The sequence below is a fragment of the Pongo abelii genome, chromosome 9 (genome assembly GCF_028885655.2).
Source record: "Pongo abelii isolate AG06213 chromosome 9, NHGRI_mPonAbe1-v2.0_pri, whole genome shotgun sequence".
Taxonomy (NCBI): domain Eukaryota; kingdom Metazoa; phylum Chordata; class Mammalia; order Primates; family Hominidae; genus Pongo; species Pongo abelii.
In genome coordinates this window covers 92981177-93002810 of record NC_071994.2, presented here as the reverse complement: position 1 = coordinate 93002810, position 21634 = coordinate 92981177, and the positions used below count along the sequence as shown (strand labels likewise).

The 21634-nt window shown below is 37.0% G+C and overlaps 1 protein-coding gene across 2 annotated transcripts in view; it reads left to right on the top strand.

Moving 5' to 3' along the window:
• The first annotated feature begins 12304 nt into the window (after positions 1 to 12304).
• Positions 12305 to 21634, top strand: part of CHORDC1 (cysteine and histidine rich domain containing 1) — a 29023-nt gene continuing 19693 nt past the window's right edge. Inside the window, 4 exon segments of one of the 2 annotated variants that reach the window (NM_001131646.1) lie at positions 12340 to 12498; positions 17188 to 17237; positions 20170 to 20226; positions 21227 to 21384. In NM_001131646.1, the coding sequence (NP_001125118.1) occupies positions 12435 to 12498; positions 17188 to 17237; positions 20170 to 20226; positions 21227 to 21384 (329 nt within the window). In that variant the 5' untranslated portion in view covers positions 12340 to 12434. 2 annotated transcript variants of the gene reach the window in all.

The following is a 21634-nucleotide window of genomic DNA, read 5'->3' as shown; positions in this document are numbered from 1 at the left end:
ATTTAAAAGTGGAGGCTTGGCATGAGAAACACACAGGAGTAGCACAGGATGCAGGTCTGCATGTCTTGCTGCAAGTGCTATCTTGAATTATTGTCCACCTGGAGTTCCAGCTGGTACCATGTCAGTTGTAGCCAGGTTGCAGATAATCCATGTTGAGGTAACTTCTAAGTGGAAGAGAATCCCACAACTGGGCTTCCATGCTTGGCTTGTTGTAAAATAAGTCCCTGGAATTTTTAAACAAGCATACAGTTAGATAAGTGTGCGTATTTTAAGGGAGTGTCTGGTGGGAAAGAGAGGAGAGTTTCAAAGTACATTTCAAGGCTGTATTTTAAGACTAAGAAAAAAATGTTTCTACGGTCTATTTCAGGGTTACATCTTAACAGTAGAGAGAAAGGAGAAAAAAGTTTTAAAATGCATTTCATACATACTGAACTTTCACAACTTGTATATAAGTTATGAACTGAAACACTGTTTTGGAGCAGTCTGATAGAATCTCCCCAAAAGACTCCTTTCAGGCTATAATCATCTACAGTCCTCAGTAAGACTTGTGAATAAAACTAACTTTAATTCTTTAAAAGCTTTATTTTTCTTTCTTTAGTCAACAATGTCTTCGGTTTCTCTGGATTTCAGTTTGTCATGCCAGCCCATGCAGCAGTTTTTAGAAAGCTCACTTTGTTTAGCTAAACTTAGTAGAGCTTTTCTATCTATGGCAAGCTCAGTCTTAATCCAGTGACCTCAAAGAGGAAAGACTGATTAACAATTCAACTAGGAAGAATTCTTCTGTCTTTAAAATTTTAGCTGATATATAAGCTTCTTTGCTTCTACACCTATGCAATGTCTTTAAAAATATAATCTTATGATGTATTTCTTTTTATAGTTGTTGAAATAGGAGACAAAATAGCTTGCCACTACCTACTGTATCTTAATACAAAATAAAATTCTCTATGATCTTATCTTGCTTCTTTTTTTTTTGGAGTGGATCATTCTACTTAATCTGTCAAAGGCTAAGGGGTGTTCTAATATAACCCATTATTATTGTATTTCTATCAGTGTTACATATTTATACACATTTTTTGCTCATTTTGAATATTATATTATTGAGTATATAACGTTTAATGAGACGGTAAAACATTTTTATCTTGGCTACTGATAGTATAATGCTGCTCTTTTCAGGCTTCCATTGTCAATTGCTACATACTCTGTCTTTTCTCTACAGCTTCTCTGAGGTCTCTTCTGCTTTTGCTACTTTACAATTTTAAAAATGTTGTAATTTTTTTCTTTCTGCTTGAGATTCATTGAGATTCCTGACTCTGTACATACTTATCTATCATTTCTAGAAAATTCTTACCAATTATCTTCCTACATACTATCTCTATTTCACTTTGCCCTGTTCCTTCTCTGATTAGACAAATATTTGACTTTCTTAATCTCCTCTTGTCTTTACCTTTTTTCTGTATTTTCAATTTCTTTTTCTCTCTCTTTTGCATTCTATGTATTTTTTTCAGTTCTATATTCCAGTTCAAAAATCCTCCTTTTGGGTGGGTCTGTCAGCTATTAAGCTCATTCATAAACTTTTAACTATATATATTTTTATTTCTGGCTGTTTCTGATTCTTTTTCTTTTTCATTTTTGAAGTTTATTGTTCTTACTTATGTTGTCAGTCCTTTTTATTTCTTTAAATCTATTGTATTTGATAAATTTCAACCGTTTAGAAGTTTAATTCCACTATTGTTTTGTTAGCTTTCATTCATGGTATTTTATACTTTTTGTTTTTTCACTGAGAGCTCACATTTCCTGCAACTTTATCTATTGGTATCTTTTGAGGCCTAGGTTGAAGTAGATGAATGCAGAGAGAATGTATATTGCTTTTATCAGGCAATTTAAAAAGAGCACTTTACACTAAATTTTTACTTTAGACTTTTAAAATTTTTCTTAACAATCTCTAGAGTGTGAATCTTGACTACCAACCTGAGTAAAGGTTGGCTTTTTTCCTTCTTTACTTATACCTGAGATGTGAAGCAAGCAATGCTCCTGGTAGTCTTCTGTAGAGGATGAAGGAAAAGAAGCAGAAAGAGCAATGTAGGTTTATTTCTATTTCATTTTTATAGCAGGGATATAGCCCTTTGCTTTCCCAGCTTAATAAAGGAAGGGAGGACAAATTTTCTCAACAGTTCCACCTCAGGGAGATCCAGGAATGTTTCTCTTTTCTCTTGCTCTTGGTGACAACTTGAGCACAAGATCATTTCAAGATGACAGCCATCCTCAATGTTTCAGCTTTGGAGCTAAAGACTGCTCTTTCTCATAGTTTTTGTCCCCTGAGTATTTCTGATGTTCTTGCATTGGTGAATGTATAAAAAGTTTTAAAGAATTGTATGCCATGTTTTAAATTGTTTTCCATGGGACAGTTGATCAGTTACCTAGTCTGACAAAGTATTGAATACAGAAGCTAGCAACATATATGACATAATAGTTTTGAAAAAGTCTACAAGTATCCAAAGAGGAAACACTGATAACCTACAAACAAAATTTACTCTGGCTTCCAGCTTCTCTTTTGCAATACCAAACATCCAAAAATACCAGAGTTATACCTAAAGAAGAATTTTGACAGAAAGCGATTTTGACCCAAAATTTGATGTTCAGGTAAGTTGTCATTCAAAAGAGACACCTTAGAACTAAAAGAATTCAGAAAGAACATCACTCTAAAGTTAAGAAACTGATATGAGTAAATTATGGTATGTCGACAGTGGTTATTAAAGCAAATTAACATATGACTAAGTAGAAATATTGCAGATATGGTCACAAAGCCGAATATAAATTTCAAAAATTATTTCCAAAGGGGATATATAACATGAAAGCTATTAGTTTAATATTAATAATGTGATTTCAATTCTCCTCATTATATTAGTAAAATCTAAAAAGAGGAAAGAGCTATCAGAAGAAATATAACATGAATTTCTATTAATTAACCTGTCACTGGGATGACAGTATTATATACATTAATTAAATTTAATCCTCATGAAAACTCAAACAGGTACATTAATTTTCTCTTGCTCCTGTACTAAATTACCTAAATTATAGTGGCTTGAAAACAGACAAATGTATTATTTTACAACTCTGTATGTCAGAAGCCCAACACAGGTCTCACTGGGGTAAAACAAATGTGTCAAAAGGACTATGTTCCTTTTTGGAAGTTAGGAAAGTGTGTTTCCTTCCCTTTCCAGATTTTAGAGGCTACCCACCATTATTGGCTTGTAAACTGCTTTCTCCATATTCAAAGTGAGCAACAGTGAGTCGAGTCCTTCTCACATCACATCACTTTAACCTCTTCTTGTATAGCCTCTCCTACTTTTCAGGAAGCTTGAGATTACATTGAGCCCATTTGGATGTCCAGGAAAATCTCTATTTTAATGTCTACTGATTAGCAATCTTAATTCTATCTGCAACCTTATATCCCCTTTGCCATGTAACATAATATTCAGAGTTCTAGAAATTAAAGTATACAAATTCTTGGGTAAACCTTATTCTACACATCACAGTCTGGCCCTCTGGCTGCCAAAGATTAATGTTACTCCAAATGTTTGCTCTATCTCAAGGTCCTCAAAATTTCTGAACCCATTATAGCATCAATTCAAATCCTCAAATCTCATCCAAATCTCATCATCTAAATAATCTAAATTAGGTGTGGGTGAGATTCTGGATATGATCTACCTGGTAGCACAATTTTCTTTATCTGTGGACCAAAAAAACTAAAGAAGTAGACAATACTGAATTCATTTTACGAATAAGACATCAAAAGTAAAATACCTTTCCTAAAACCACATCCTTACTAAGTGTTGGAGATTCTAATCTGTTTTCAACTCAGAAGTTCATAATAGTTTTAATCATTTCACTATCTAGAGAACACAAACCTCCTAAATTCTTCATTTTACAATTGGGGAGTTTAGAGGGTATTAATTCACCAAGAAATAAATAAATCAGATATTGGAAAAGGCTTTAAATATTTATATCACTCAGAAGTAGTTTAAGTCAAGGATAGATATGGATAAGACCAAACTGATAGAACCCATTTTCAGTTGCTTTGGAGAACCTTATGATATTGGTATTGTGGTAGGCTAAATAATGCCTCACCCTCACAAGATGCTCACATACTAATACTTGAAATCTATAAATATTATTATATTTAGTTTTTGAAGTATAATTTTGCAAAATAGACTACTTAGTTGATGATCTTATTATTTTATGACTTTGAATGTGTCATCCTATTTCAGTTTGGACAAGAGAGTTTTGGAAATGAAATCATGTGTTAATCTTACAGAGAATCCCTTGTATGTGGAGACCCATTTTTCTCTTACTGCTTTCAAAATTCTCTCAGTATTTTTGGCTTTTGACAATTTTATTATTTTGTATATGTTCATCTCTTTGAGTTTGTCTTACTGGGGGTTCCTGAATTTTTCAGATGTGTACATTAATGTTTTAATTACATTTGAGAAGTTTTTAGTTATTATATCTTCAAGTACTGTTTCTTCCCCTTTTTCCTATCTTCTCTTCTTCTGTGACTCTAATATGTGTATGCTGGTAAGCATGCTAGTGTTCAATTAGTCTCTGAGACTTTATGTATCTTTATTTATTCAGTTTTTTTCCTGTTCCTTAGACTAGATGATGTAAACTGACCTATATTCAAATTCTCTTTTTCTACCAGGACTAATCTTCTATTGAATCCCTATAGTAAATTTTTAGTTATTATACTTTTCAATTTGAGAATTTTTACTTTTTATTTCTTCATTAGTAATATTTGCTGAGACATCAGTCTCTTTTTTTTAAGTTTTTTAGAATTAGTTTCTTCTATTTCTTTGAACATATTTATAATAATTGATTTAAAGTCTTTATCTATTATGTCCAATATCTACCTCAGGGACAGTTTATATTGCATGATTTTTTTTCTTCCTGTATATGAGCCATTCTTCTTATTTACAAGACTTATAATTTTTGATTGAAAACTGGATATTTTATATAATATAATGTGGCAACTCTAGAAATCAGATTATCTCCTCCCAGCCTTTCTTTTGGTTGCCATTTATTGTTGTTGTTGTTGTTGTTATTTATCTCCTGGCCTAATTCTGTAAACTCTTTATTCCCTGTTATGTGTGGCCACTGAGTCCTATGTACAGTTAGCTTTGTAGTTAGCTTGTGATTAGACAAAGATTTCCTTGTATACCCTGAGTGAATAAGCTGTATATTATTTGTCGAGAGGCTCTTTGTATGTATTGACATGCTCTCAATGTTCTGATAGTTTACAATTCTGCATTAGTCTTCCCTTCCTGCTTCACGGGACCTAAAGTTCAAGTAGAGGTGAAAGGATGGAACTTTCTCAGATCATTCTTTTACATGCACACAGCCCTACTCATGGATGTGGCTTTCTTCAAATTCCTTAGGAATATGTCAGTGTTGTTCAAAGATTCTTGTGTTATCTCACTCATAAACTCTTCCATTTACGTTTTTATTGGCCAGCTTCTTATGGGCCTCAACTCGTATAGTCTCCTCAGGCAGCTGCCGTGTTAAACGATCACTTTTTATTGTTTTCAGCAAATGTCCTAGAGACAAGATTTTTCCCAATCAACAAGCTTTCAGTAAGTCAAAATGATCATAAGCCTTAAAAATTGAGCTTTTCCAAGGAGCTGTCAGATGGGTCAATGCTTAGACAATGCCATTCTGCCTCCTCTTGTAGCTTCTAGAATTCCACTTCACATACCTATTGTTGAGAGGCTGCTGGATTTCATACCTACCATTTAGGTATAAAGAAGAGAATGGAAACGGGCAAATTAAAATGTCACACAACTTGTTGTTCTTACCAATATTTAGCACTTTTGTTGAATAAGTGCTCTTTGGATTATTGCATGCCTTCAGTTAATTTTGAGATTTCTGGAAAAATCACATTCATGGAAAACTCCTTCCAATTATTCCTCTTTGCCCTAAGGATAAAAGCCTTTTAATCATCCTTACAGCTGCCTCTCAGGCTGCCTGTGTTGTTGGGCCTCTGTCTACCTTTCCAGCCTCAGATGGTGTTATAGGTTAGATATTTGCCCCCATCCAAATCTCATGTTGAAATATAATCCCCAATCTTGAAGGTGAGGCCTGGTGGGAGGTGTTTGGATTATGGGAGTCGATCCTTCATGAATGGCTTGCGCCATTCCCTTGGTGACAGGTGAGCTCTTGCTCTGAGATCTGGTGGTCATTTAAAAGTCTGTGGAACCTCCCCTCCCCAACTCTCTCTCTTTCCCTGCTTTTGCCATGTGAAGTGCAAGCTCCTGCTTTGCCTTCTACCATGAGTAAAACTTCCTGAAGCCTCACCAGAAATTATGCTTCCTGTACAGCTTGCAGAACCATGAGCAAATTAAATCTCTTTTCTTACATATTACCTAGTCTTAGGCATTTCTTTATAGTAATGCAAAAATGACCGAGTACAGAAAATTAGTACTCAGAGTGGAGTATTACTATAAAGATACCTGAAAATGTAGAAACAGCTTGGAAATTGGATAACGGCCAGAGGTTAGGATCATGTGGAGTATGTCTTTCTAGAGAAGACAGGAAGATGAGAGTAAGTTTGCAACTTCTTAGAGGCTGCTTAAATGATTGTGACCAAAATGATGACAGTTATATGGAAAATGAAATCCAGGCTGACAAGATCTGAGAGGAAAATGAGGAACTTATTGGGAATCGGAGCAAAGGTCACACATGTTATGCCATAGGAAAGAGCTTGGCTGCATTCTGTTCATGCCCTGGGTATCTGAGGAAATTTGAACTTGAGAGCGATAACCTAGGGTATTTGACAGAAGAAACTTCTAAGCAGCAAAGTGCTCAAGATGTGGCCTGGCTGTTTCTGACAACCTATGCTTAGATATAGAAGCAAAGAAATGGCTTAAAGTAGACATTTATATTTAAACAGGAAACAGAGCATAAAAGTTTGGAAATTTTGCAGCCTAGCCATATGGCAGAGAAAGAAAAAGCTTTTTTGTAGAGAGGAATTCAAGCAGGCTGTGGAGCAACCACCTGCTAGATACATTGGCATAACTAAAAGGGAGCCAAGTGCTACTATCCAAGACAATGGGGAAAACAACTTGAACGCATTTCAGAGAACTTCATGGCAGCCCCTTCCATCAGAGGCCTTAGGAGGGAAGAATGGTTTCATGGGCCGAGCCCTTGGCAAACTGCTCTCCCCACATCCCAGCCACTCCAGTTCCAGCTATGGCTCAACAGGGTCCAGGTACAGTTCGGGCTGCCACTTTGAAGGATGCAAGCCATAAGCTTACATGGCTTACACGAGATGTTAAGCCTGTGGGTGTACAGAGTGCCAGAGGTGAGGTTTGGAAGCCTCTCTGAGAGTTTCAGAGGATGCATGAAAAAGCCTGGATGTACAGGCAGAAGCCTGCTGCAGGGGCAGAGCCCTCATAGACAACTTCTACTAGGGCAATGTGGAGGGGAAAATACGGGGCTGGAGCCTCCACACAAAGTCTCTAATGAGCACTGGCTAGTGGAACTGTGAGAAGGGGGCCACCATCCTTCAGACCTGAGAATGGTAGATCTACTAGCAGCTTGTACTCTGTACCTGGAAAATCCACAGGCACTCAACCCCAGCCCATGACAAGAGTTGGGGGAGTTGCACTCTGCAAAGGTATAGGGGTAGGGCTGCCCAAGGCCTTGGGAGCCCTCCCCTTGCACCAGTGTGCCCTGGATGTGGAACATGGAGTCAAAGGGGATTACATTGGAGCTTTAAGATTTAATGACAGCCTGCTTGGGTTTTGCCTTGCATGGAGCCTATAGCCCCTTTCTTTTAGCCAATTTCTCCCTTTTGGAATGGGAATGTTTACCCAATGCCTATACACCTATCGTATCTTGGAAGTAACTAACTTGTTTATTTTACAGACTCATAGGTGGAAGGGATTTGTCTTGTCTCAGATGAAACTTTGGACTTTTGAGTTAAATCTGGCAAAGGTCAAGATTTTGGGGGATTGCTGAGAAAGTACGATTCTATTTTGCAATGTGAGGACATGAGATTTGGGAGGGGCCAGGAGAAGAATTACATAGTTTAGATATTTTTCCCTGCCCAAATCTCATGTTGAAATGTAATCCCCAATCTTGGAGATGGGGCCTGGTGGGAGGTATTTGGGTCATGGGGGCGCATCTCTCATGAATGGCTTGGGCCATCTCCTGGGTGATGAGTGAGCTCTCCAGTTGAGTTCACATGAGATCTGATCATTTAAAAGTGTGTGGCACCTCCTCCACCACTTGCTCCTGCATTTACCATGTGTAGTACAAGCTCTCATTTTGCCTTCTGCCATGAGTTACAGCTTCCTGCGCCCTTCCTGTACAGCCTGCAGAAATGTGAGCCAATTAAACCTCTTTTCTTATAAATTATCCAGTCTTGGATATTTCTTTATAGCAATGCAAGAATGTCCTAATACATCTGGCATCCCTTCTTTCTAAGCATTGGTTTACCTCGATGACTCTGTGCTTTCTTTAATGTTATACTACCTTCCATTGCAGGACTTCTGTTTAGACTAATACCTATGCCTGTATTCCAACTCAAGATTAGGCAAATTCCCATCTCCACTAACTTAGCATAACGTACTTCCCATTCATAGCAATTATGGCAATTACCAGTGATTGAATTCATAATTGGGAATATTTGATTCACATCCATCTTTCTTATAAAATTCAAATACAACGAAGACAGGTAAAATGTCACTTCAGTTCACCACTGTATCCTGCATCTAATGTACCAACACACATTAACTACTTAATACATGCTGAAATACATTAAAACCAATATATATATATATATATTTTAAATCATGGACAAAATAAAGCAAGCATATACTTTATTTAGAAAATAGAATAAAATAAAAGCAAGGAAGCAGACTCAACTGCATATAAAAGGGAAAACAAAAATGAAATAACCAAATATGACTAAACATCTTAGTTGACCATTTTCATTGCTAAACTTTTGTGAAATTATCATTCAGTGCTTACACTAGACTATATGTTTTACATGCATTGTTTAACTTAATCTTCACAGCACTCTGTTATCAATGTTTTACAGATAAGAAAACTCAGGCTTATTGACGTTAATTGACTTATAAAACCATTAATAAGTTCTGGGCCACTCTGGCACCTGAACTTTCAAGCATTAATCAGAAATAAAAAGGTTAAGCGTCTCTGCAAAATAAAAAGATTCTCGGATTTTAGTTAAAAAAAGAAAAACAAGATGCCATCTATCTGCTGCTTACAGCAGATATGCCCAAAACAAGATGACACAGGTTAAATATAAATGGATAGGGTGAGGTTTATTAGGCAAAAACAAAGAGAAACATAGCAAAAGTTGAAGCATTAATATCAAGGTAAGTTTCAAGACAAAAATACAAAATGTTACAAAGAAGGTCTTTTTATATTAAAAACATAAACTATGTAAATACAAAAGACATGCACCTTTATACGATGAATAACATATGTTTAAAATACATAAACCACAAACTGCTCAACACACAATCATAATAGATGAAATTTTCATATCTTTCGGATAAAGTAGATCAAATAAAAATAGTCATTGTTAAGTTGGTTTTTTGTCCTCTTCACAATGTTAACTATATCAAAAATGAGTATGTATTTACATTTTCAAAAAATATCTAAGAGTATAAAGTAAAATATTAACTTTACTCCTTTAAACTCATCCTTGTCTTTATACATATCCATTATTATAAGAGATTAATGGTCTTTTCAAATATTATTTTATACACTTACATGGATACATACATATCTATAATCGTTTTTAAGATAATGGAACTTAATTATTATTTATTTATACTATTAATTTGTTTTTTTGAGATAGAGTTTCGCTCTTGTTACCTAGGCTGGAATGCAATGGCGTGATCTCAGCTCATTGCAACCTCTGCCTCCCAGGTTCAAGCGATTCTCTTGCCTCAGCCTCCCGAGTAGCGGGGGTTACAGGCACGCGCCAGCATACGCGGCTAATTTTTTTGTATTTTTAGTAGAGACAGGGTTTCGTCATGTTGGTCAAGCTGGTCTCAAACTTCTGACCTCAGGTGATCCACCTACTTTGGCCTCCTAAAGTACTGGGATTACAGCCGTAAGCCACAGCACCCAGCCCAAGAAAATGGAGCTTAATTAAACTTAACTGAATTATTTTAAGAAATATTTTTAAATGCAGAAAAAGAGAGTACTCTGATAAACATCCATTTTGCACCAAGAATAATTGACAATTGTTTTAAGTTAACATATTTATTTAAGTCTTTTGTTAATAACAAGATAGTCAAAGTTAAAGCATATTTTGATATGTATGGGGATAAAGAAGGAAGGGAAGATATATTCAAAGTGTACATAAAATATACATGTAAATTCCAGAAAGTTTTTCAAACAGTGGGTGGTAGTCAGCACTGAAGTGTTGGAATGGAAATGTAAGTGGAGGTGGGATGGAAACAGGCTGTTGCTGTATCACTGTTTTTCTTAATCATAAGAATGATTTAATTTTATAGTTTCTCAAAATACCCAAGGGAGGAACATAAACACCTGTATATAATATGACTCTTTTTAAACATATATATCTATAAATGCTTGGGGTGACAGGAAACACTGAAAATAAATTTACCAAAGAGTTATTTTAGCCATTCAGTGCTTATTGCTGGGTGGTGGAATTATTGTTGACTTTGTTCTTAGCATACTTCTGCGTTTTCCAAATTATCTACCATAAGCAATTATATTCTGATTGTAAAATGCTACAGATGAAAAACTAGAAATAAACATTAAAATTATTTAAAAGGTTTAGTTCACTAACAATCCTGGTAATGTTGACTGATACTAGGATACTCAAGACAGATTTGGTCACAACTAAAACTTTTTAGAGCTCTCCACTTACTCATGTCCAATTGTCTATGATCAATTTCTACGGTCTATTACATTCGCAGCTGGTGAAATTGTAAATTGGTACCACCTTTCGGAAAGCAATTGGCTCTATATATCTTTAAAATCTTAAAGTTATTTAAAAAGGCTTATGCCCTTTACCCCAGAACTGTCGCTTTCCAAAAATTTTCCTAAAGGGGGAAATTATAAATAAGAAAAACAATACACAGGTTGATCATTGTAACTTATATATAATAAAGTTGGGGAAATTAGAGAATGGTTAAATTACAGTGCATTTATTCAACAGAATACTCCGTCATTTGTAACAATGATTGTGAAACAAAATAGAAAAATACTCACGTTAGGTTAAATGAAGAAAACATATGTATCTATGGTGGATCACAATATGAAAATTTAATACTTCTAGGTAGAAGAAGAGAAACAGAATATGAAAAACTAAAAAGTCTTTATGGGTAGGAAGACGTGAGCAGATCTCTAAATAACCTTGAGATCAATGGAAACAGTGTATAGATTTTTAGGTTTACTTATAAGCTGCTGATCTTATAAGATCCTTCAGTATATGTTATAAAAAAGTGTTTGCTTTTCTTGCAGACGCCCCAAGTTTGGGAAATATGCAAGTTGAAGCCAATGCATTACTGCACTTTTTATAATGCACTTGAAGTTTTACTAGCTGTTCCAAGAGTGGTGTACTGAGTATTGATAAATCGTTTAAGTGGAGGCTCACATGAAATATTAACAATTACCCCAGGGCCTTAGAGCAATTGTGATCAATTCTGGCACAGCATCAGATCCATAATTTTCTTTGCTACTCTGATTTTTACGTTTTTTGTATTTTCAAAGTAATGTGACCGCAACTATTAAGTTATTAAAATTGCTCCTGAGATGAAGGCACTCGAGACACAAACACACGGAGAGGTTCGTCCGCTATTCCTCTCATTTACTAAGCTCGCACGTCTACCCTGAGGATTTGGAAACACTGTACGATTGTGCACTTACTGTGCACTTACCCCTTAGTGCTAAGGGGTAAACAGATACCCACCGGGCTGTCTAAGGCGCAGCCTCAAGGCAAGGAAGAAGGGTGCTGGGTCGCAGGGGATGAGAGGGCGGGGCGGCCACTTTGCTGCAGGAGATACCCACAGCCAGTGAGCACTGAGGCAGTCAGAAGAGAATTGTCAGTCTCTTGGACACCTTCATTTTGTGCCCCGGAAATTTCTTCTCCGCTGTTGTCTGGGCTCCACTTCCGACCCCCAGTTGCTACCAGCTGTAGACCGACCTCTTGCGGCCGGGGCTAGGGCCAGCCTCCCGCCGCTACGTCCGCCTCGTCCCTTCTCTGCGCCTGCGTGACCGGAAAATTCGCGAAGGTTCCTGAAACGCAACAGATCGTTTCCGGAAGCCGGTAGTCGCCTCAGTCGTCAGACCGGTGCTAGCGACACGGGAGTGGCTAACGCATGCTCTTGCCGTTCCCGGTGTTTGGGCCTTGCCTGTGACGGTGGGAAAAGAAAATGGCCTTGCTGTGCTACAACCGGGGCTGCGGTCAGCGCTTCGATCCTGAGACCAATTCCGACGGTAAGAGGAACGCGCAGCCAGCCCTCCCTCCCCTCTCCACCTCATCAGCAGGGGAGGCCCTTTGGGCCGGAGGGTGTCCGCGGATCTCCTGCAGCCGTCCTCGCGCGGCCCCAGGTCCATGCCCCTCTTGGCCCTCCCTTGGCTGCCCGCGCAGCCCGCCGGCCGCCCCTCTGGTGCGCCGCGTTCCCTTGGCGAGCACCCGGCCCCGGCGCCTGACTGTCCTCTGCCACTGCGGAGAGAGACGCTCCCCTGGATCCACGAGTTTCCCCCGTCGTCCCCGCACTCCTTTTAAGTCGCCTGGAATTTAGAACGAACACCTTTCTCCTCGGGCCCTCCAGTCTCTGGGGAAGCAAAAATTAACGAGGTACTGGTGGGCTTGCTTTGTAGTTCCCGAAGTAGTGATGGCTGTAATTGCCTGCGCGAGAGGGAGAGGTGGCCGGCATGAGCAGCGGGTTGCCCTAACATGTAAGCTTTGCCTTGTAGAAGTTTGTGTTCAGTCGATCCGCTGTTACAAACCTCTTACAAGTGTTCTTGGTAAGGGACATTACTCTGTATCTTTACGCTGTTTTGATAGGTTCATCCTGGTGGTACGTTAGTTATCTTTTTATTATTAGCTGCATTTGTTGCTTGTTCTTCTTGTGGCCTCCACGTTTTACTACCATGCCTACTCCAGTATAAAATGAGTGAATGTCATCTCCAGCACCTAGATGTCGAGTTAAGGATCCAAAGCGAAAATGACTATTAGGTGAAGGACGGTAAATGATCAGTAAATTGAAATTTTGATTGACAAAGAAGTGAGATGATTCCTTGCGTATCCTGGGAAGTGACAACACGTTTTCAGATTGAACTAGCATTTAGTTTATATTTTCTGCATGCCAGCCATTATTGCTTTATCTTATTTAATCTTCATAACCACCCTGGGACGCATGTAGTGTTAATTAGACGCATTTGATAGAGAAGCTCAGTTCAGTGAGGTAGTATTAATAACATCCTTCATTATTGTGGAGGAGATGAAAACTGATGCCTTTTAAACTCTTCACCTTTGAGATGTTTGAAATACTTTTGGCACACAGGTAAATTGATAGCGTTATGTAAAATAAGACTATTGATACAGGGTTTTAAGGAAAAGGAAAATCCAACCTATGCAATACTCAAGTTACCACCACTGACATTTTTGTGATGCAAATATGATGCTACTCAAGAGTAAAATTGTGAGATTTCAGTCGATGACAAAATCGAGAAATGATTTTAAAGCCCTTTGGTGTTGGCAGCCTATGTAAAAAATTAATTGCACTTATGTCTGCAGATATTCTACTTTAATAGAGAATACAGGGGAAAGACTGACGCTTTGCTTATGAGACAATAAAGTTCAGGGGAGATAGTCATTTGTTGGAAGTCTGTATCCATGTGTGAATTGGTGCAGTGCCTAGGAAACAGAAAGCGACCAGGAAAACCGTCTCAAAACTTGGGTGGTCAGCAGTACTAGTTACAGGAGAGAAATTCCAGTAAGTATATTTACTTTAGCGAAATGACGGGTTTTTTTAGAGACTTAGAATAAATTTTTCAGGTAAACTGATTGAGTGAATTGAAGGAGAAGAAAATGGAGATACGGAGTAGGAGACAAGAACTAAATAGAAAGGTTGGTTAGGAGGTTTTTTAGGAAGAAGTTTGACCTTGTACAGTTGACAGAAATAAGTTAAAAGAGGTAAATACACAAGCAAGTTCCATTTTGCGTAAGTCAGATGCTGGATCTGTCATCTTTAAATATTTCTCAATCTACACTAAATGCTTTTTTTCTTGGTGCTACGGCATAATTACCATGCTCGTTGACTTACAGTCTCATGATTTTTTTTCCCCCTAGAGACAGAAGTTAGACTCCTTTTTAAGCTGATAGAACGTTTTAACTTGTAACTCAAGTTAAAGGGTGTTTAAGGGAGACACAGTTGGTAACTTACATATGTTAAACACTTATTCTAGAATAAACACAGCTTCACCAACAGTATTTTTTTTTAATCGACGTATACGAGGAAAACTGAAGGAACTACTAGCGAATAGCTCAGTGAGAAATTTAGCCAGGGTCAGACCCAATGTTAGAAGCCCTGGACACTTTAACCACTACTACTGTCTTGTAGCTTCTCTCCCATAAAATATTAATTTTGCCAAAACTCTTAAAACTGATAAAGAAAGGATGGATATTAAAGAAAGGATGAAGAATGTCCATTTTCTTGTTACTTCTTGTTTTTGAAAGCAGTGGCTTTCAAACTGTGTTCGTATTAGTTGTATGGTTCAGATCTGACTCATTCCTTCTGCCATGCTGCCAGAATTGACTTATTGTGACATTTTATGCCTCTGACTCTGTTATACATTGCGTTTTATGTCTCTGACTACTTTAAATTTGGTGTTTGAAAATACTGGATCTATTCTCTACTTCCATTCCCCTCTCAACTTCATGTCCTTCTGCATACCCATTTCTACTTCCAACCTCCTTTTTCAGCCCTTAATTCCACAACTACCCTTAATTAATAACATCTTTCTGATCCACGGATTTACTTACTGTATCAGGAAGATACCTAACACTTTCTACATTAGCTAGTATTTATGCAGCACATGGTTACTAAGGAAGCAATACTGGCTAGTAACGGGGTAGGGAGATTTCTGTGAGCACCAGTAGTAAATTTTGAGGCAACACCAGGAATCAGGTGATGGAGCAAGGGTGTCCAATCTTTTAGCTTCCCTGTGTGACATTGGAAGAAGAAGAATTATCTGGGCCACATTGGAAGAAGAATAATTGGGTCACATATGAAATACACTAACACTAATGATAGCTGATGAGCTTAAAAGAAAACAAAAACAAAATTCATAATGTTTTAAGACAGTTTACGAATTTGTGTTGGGCTACATTCAGAGTTGTCTGGGGCGGCATGTTGGACAAGGTTGTTGTGGAGCATTGTAAGCTAAAAGACTCGAAAGGTTGAAAGATAGTCTTATAAGCAGATTGCAGAGGGATGAAGCGGACTGTTACCTGATTTCTAAAAATATAGTACTCCATCTTGCAAATTGCTGAGACCAGCTCGGTCGTGGAGACCCTAACCTGGTGGTGCTAGAAGAATTAAAGACACACACACAGAAATATATAGTAAGGAGTGGGAAATCAGGGGTCTCACAGCCTTCAGAGCTGAGAGCCTCTAATGGAGATTTACTAAAAGTATTCCTTATGGGAAATAAAGGGATGGGCTCTGGCTAGTTATCTGCAGCATGAACATGTCCTTAAGGCACAGATGGCTTATGCTATTGTTTGTGGTTTAACTACTCCTTAAGTGTTTTTCCTGGGCGGGACAGTTGTTCCTTGCCCTCATTCAGGTAGACTCACAACCTTCTAGCCTGGGCGTCAAAGCCGTCAGGAGCATGTCACAGTGCTGCAGAGATTTTGTTTATGGCCAGTTTTGGGGCCAGTTTATGGCCAGATTTGGGGGCCTGTTCCCAACACAAATTGTAATAAATCCATTTACATAAGAGAAGCAAAGATTGATGGTGTGGTGGGGAGGGAAGTACAGAATAACACCCAGTGAGAATCTAGAAAATAGGCTGTAGAACTTCAGAGCTTTTTTTTTTTTTAAGACGGAGTCTTGCTCTGTCGCCTAGGCTGTAGTGTGGTGGCGTGATCTTGACTCACTGCAAACTCCGCTTCCCAAGTTCAAGTGATTCTCCTGCCTCAGACTCCCGAGTAGCTGGGACTACAGGCATGCACTACCACGCCCGGCTAATTTTTATATTTTTAGTAGACACAGGGTTTCACCATGTTGGCTAGGCTGGTCTCCTACTCCTGACCTCAGGTGATCTGCCTACCTCAGCCTCCCAAAGTGCTGGGATTACAGGCATGAGCCACCAGGCCCACCTAGACTTCTATTTTTTTTTTTTTTAATTAAAAAGTAAACTTTAATGTTGAAAATGCACACTTGGGGAAGGCAGAAAGATCACACACAAGGCTGTCACTTCACACTTGGAAGGTTGCACAGTGGCCAGGCAGAGGCGCTCCTCTCTTTCCAGACAGGGCTGCCACCAGGCAGAGGCACTCCTCAGTTCCCAGATGGGGCGAGGGCGGGGCAGAGGAGCTCCTCACTTCCCAAACAGGGCAGGGGCCAGGCAGAGGCGCCCTAGTCTTTTTAGTGAGGTTTGTACCTAGGAATGACTGTGTCTAGGAAAGTTAAATTACCAATTAAATACTGCAAAAAATCTTTACAGTATTTAAAATGTTGAGCTTGTTATTACAAAATGTCTTTTAGGGAATCTCTTGTGAAACCTTTATGGATGAATGCATGTAAGAATACTTCAAGTTTGATAGTATATTTGTAAAAGCAGGTTTGAAAAATGATGGTCAAAATTTGGGGGTTTGAAGTTTTGGTACTAAACAAATTTTACTACCAAGATTAGGGGAATATAAAATATAATTGTTATACATAAACAATTCTGTATTTTTGTCCTTAGTCATCATACGCTTGAATTAGAATTTTTAATACTATTTTAATATAGTACACTTTGTGCTGCGTGTCAAACTCAATCATTTGTACCTTTTTAAGGTACCAGCGTTTGGAAAAAGGATTAAAGGTTAACACCTTAAGGAAATGATCATGTATATATTTTTCTTCATTATAAAGAGTGGTACTTTTTTTTTTTCTCTGTTTTCTCCAGATGCTTGCACATACCACCCAGGTGTTCCAGTCTTTCACGATGCATTAAAGGTAGGAACTATATTTTCATTTTTTTCATATCTGTGTAGTAAATTGAGAGATGTAATGCTAAATCTTTATTTTCTCATCTTTTTTTCTCAGCTAGTGACTTTCTTCTTAATGACCTTTGCGGGGGAGGTGCTTTAAGCGTATACTCCACTAAAGGCAAAGAAAAGACAGTAGATGATGATCTTAAGGTCTTTTCCAGTTATAAAATTGTATTTTAATTCTGTTTTTTTTTTTTTGAGATGGAGTTTCACTGTGTCGCCCAGGTGGAATGCAGTGGCGCGATCTCAGCTCACTGCAACCTCTGCCTCCTGGATTCAAGTGATTCTGCCTCAGCCTCCTGAGGAGCCGGGATTACAGGCTCCTGCCACCATGCCCAGCTAATTTTTGTATTTTTAGTAGAGACAGGGTTTCATCATGTTGGTCAGACTGGTCTCGAACTCCTGACCTCAGATGATCCACCTGCCTCAGCCTCCCAAAGTGCTGGGATTACCATGCTGGTCATAATTTTCATTTTCTACACCCATTTCTTCACTTTTCTAATTTTGAGGGAAAATAGAGTGGTTGTATTGAATCTCAGTCTGTCACTACTGGCTAATAACAGCTCTGAATTTTAGAAAAGATTCTGATTTAGTGCCAATCTTGGGACAGACATGTAAGTTTAGAGTGTTTTTAACTTCAAAGAAACATTACCTGTTTTCCAGCTGTACTTGGATGTTCTGGAGAACTAGTAGAATGTTGTTTGACTAGATTTTTGCTGGTCGTCTTTTTAAAATTCATGATAATATGATATATTTAAAGAGTTTCTTTTGTATATCTCAAAAGATAATGCTGTGGTAGGGCTGCCATGGTTTTAGGTTCTACAACTTTGGTTCTTAGGAACATAAGCAGTCTTAACATGTTTAAATATTGTTGGTGCCCTTTAAATGTCTAATTATACCTTCCAGAGAGTAATTAGACTGTTTTGGCACTTCACTGTTATACCACTAAATCTAACAAAAGATGTATTAGTCTGGTTCTGAGTGAGGAAAACAGAGAAGACATTCAGTAGGGCAAGTTGAGACCTTATTCCTCCATACATTTTTTTTAGTTTTTACAAATCTTTGTTGTGGTGGAAACTGTGGTGCTGTGGAAATGTTTATTTTTCTTTTTGTGGAATTTTATCTTTCCTAGACTGCCATTTCTTCTGATATTTTTGTTTTACTGTATCTTTTTCTTTTTTGCCCCTATGCTGTTTTCCTCTTAGCTCTTAAAGGTAACCTTTGGCTGTTTTCTCTCATTCAGTTCATTCATTCGTTTTCTCAAATGTCACCTCTATGCCGATGGCTCTTACAACATATTTCTATTTATGTGTCTCATTGGCAACGTCAAACCAGTTTCTAGTGTGTACCGTTGATTCCAAAAGTAGTCTGCCTCTCAACTTTACTGCTCCTAGTAATGATACTACTGACTTTCTGATCATTTGGTCCATTGCCCATTTTTTCTCTTACCGCATTGTTAATCACTCCAAGTCTTAATGATTTCACTTTGAAGTATTTTTGCTTCTCTCTCTTTTGCAGTTGTAGTGTTTATTATGGTCTCTATTTTATAACCATTTCCTAAAGTCCTAGACTGTCCAAGATTATTGGATTTCACAGTCCGGAAGATTTCAGACGAAATGTGTATACATCAATACAGGGATACTAGTTGATTGACCAAGTAAGAAGTTAAACATTGCATTGACAAAAGAAATACTATTTTAATATTAGAAGGGGCATATTCAGAGAAAAGGACAATCTTGCTGAAAAAAGACAGTTAGCAACCTTATATTCACATAACTTAAATTTATCTTTCCTTTTCTCATTGCACTGAAGACTAGCATAGAATCCAGATTGGCATTTGGGAACAGCTGGCCTGTATCATATTTTACATGTGTGTATCACAGTATCTGACATAATTTAGTACATGATTAAGACAGTAAAACTTTTTCTCCTATAGAATAACTTTTCTGTTGACTATATTATTGATGCTATTTAAACCCTATATTTAAGGTTGTAGTAATTGATCTACATCTCAATTCGGAGTAAAAGATAATTAAATGTCAAAATAAAGGAAAATTTGAATTATAGGATATTTGAAATTACCTTTAAAGAAAACCGACAGGTGCATATTATGAGAAAAATCACTACCAAATTTTTATGCAGTCTTTTGAAAATCAGCAGGGTCCAGGTGGATGTGTGCAAAGTTGCGTCTTAATGTGAATTTAGTCCCAAATCTTAAATCTGAAGTTCCAAGTTTAGAGATTTTGCATTTTTGTTTCCCTATTCTCTATAAACACTGGAATTTAGAGATAATTATTAAAGCCATTTTTTGGTAAACTACTTGATGGTTTGTTCAAAAATCACAAATAGTAATAGTTTCTGTGTCTTTATGCTTCTCACTGAAAAGATCACCTTCAAAGGCTTAATAGTGCTTTGGCTGCTGTGTTAATTAATCTTTGTTGTTCTGAAAATAGAATGCTTATTGTGAAACTAAAATAGATTTTGTTTAAAAACTAAATTATAGTTACTATCTTTAACTTAATAGATTTTAAAAGTAAAATACCTATACTTATTTTGAATATTCTTTAAATATGATAGTTTTAGGAATTATAACATGTTTTTCTTCTAAAAAGCAGACACGATTGTTGAAAAGAGAAGCAGTTTTTGTTTTATAAAGGTGCTTCCCTTGATGATAGGGCATAGCACAAATCACTTTAACATTGGTTAATTGGTTTTTTAAAAATCAAAGATTAATATTCATTTTACTTGATTAGGTGAATTATATGCAACACTAAAATTTTGCACTCTGTATACGCAAGTTACTGCAGGATTCAAGTAGATAAGTGCAAGTAGAGTGTTTCAGTGGGTTGTGTTTCTCATGCAAATAGTTGTTAGTTTCTTTCTCTTGTTTTTCATAGGGTTGGTCTTGCTGTAAGAGAAGAACAACTGATTTTTCTGATTTCTTAAGCATTGTAGTAAGTACTAATTATTTTTTCTAGATTATCTTCCTAAAAATACATGTTATAGAAAGCTTCAGATTTGAGGAGTCTGATTTCTGATATAGATTGATTGGTCTTCATCAACTTGCAGATAACACCTTTCAAAAAGCAGCTCATCTCCCTTCCACAGCTTGTAAAGTAAAGAATCTGTTTTGGAAATTAACATTTTAAGGTATTAGTTACCTGCTTATCATTTTAGGTTTGTTCTTTCTGTTATGTTGAAAGAACATCAAGAAGGAGAAAGTGGTAAGCAACAATTTAAAGCCTTTTCAGTTAGGAACGATAAAGTTTTATCTAAGATGCTGTTGAAATATTTTATATACTACTTTTATATAAAACCACTTTATATACCACTAAGAAAACTAAAGCTACTAACAAACTGATAATGCTATTGATTGTATCATTTCAGAGGTGTTAAAGAGTATATATAATTCAGTAGAATGTAGTAGAAAAGTAGCTAACGTTTGTTGAATGTTATCACCTGCCAAATGTGCCAGGCATTTTATTATTTAACCCTCTCAGAAAATATCTTACCTGACATTACCTCCGTTTTACAAATGAGGAGATGGAGGTTTAAAAAGATTATCTTGCTTAAGGTCATATAACCAATAAGTATGTTGAGAACTAGGTCTCAAATTGAGGCCTTTTGATTAACAGATTTTTCTGTATAACTATTTTTTACAGTTCTTTGTGAGATTCTCCAGAATTCTTCTGTAAACAAGAGGTTTATGCCATATTTTTAATAGAATAAGTAGATGTTTATGAAGTGTAATTCAAAGACTTTTTAAAAAAGCCTTCATTCAGAGATTCAGCAAATATGGCAAATTTGGAGTTCTGTTTTTAATTTCTTAAAATCAATGTATTGAAACTGGAGAAAACATGAAATAGAATCAATATCAATAAAGAACTGAAAAGATAGTGTTTCTATCATGAAATGTAAAATAGATAGCTCTTAATGAATATCTTTCACTAACAGGGCTGTACAAAAGGTAGACATAATAGTGAGAAGCCACCTGAGCCAGTCAAACCGGAAGTCAAGACTACTGAGAAGAAGGAACTATCTGAATTAAAACCCAAATTTCAGGAACACATCATTCAAGCCCCTAAGCCAGTAGAAGCAATAAAAAGACCAAGGTATACTTTATACAGTTACATATTTTTGTCACACTTGAATAGTAGCACTTGTGCATGGTACTTTCCTTTATGATTTAGCATGATACCATTTGTAGTTACTATGTAGGCCACCAAGCTTTGAACCATTTGGTTTCTCCCTTAAATCTGCCTTAAATTTTTATTTCTCTTCAACTTGAGAGCATGTACACAATATAACTACATAACAGATTTGCATATTGTACTGTCATAATTACAGGGACATGTATCATCA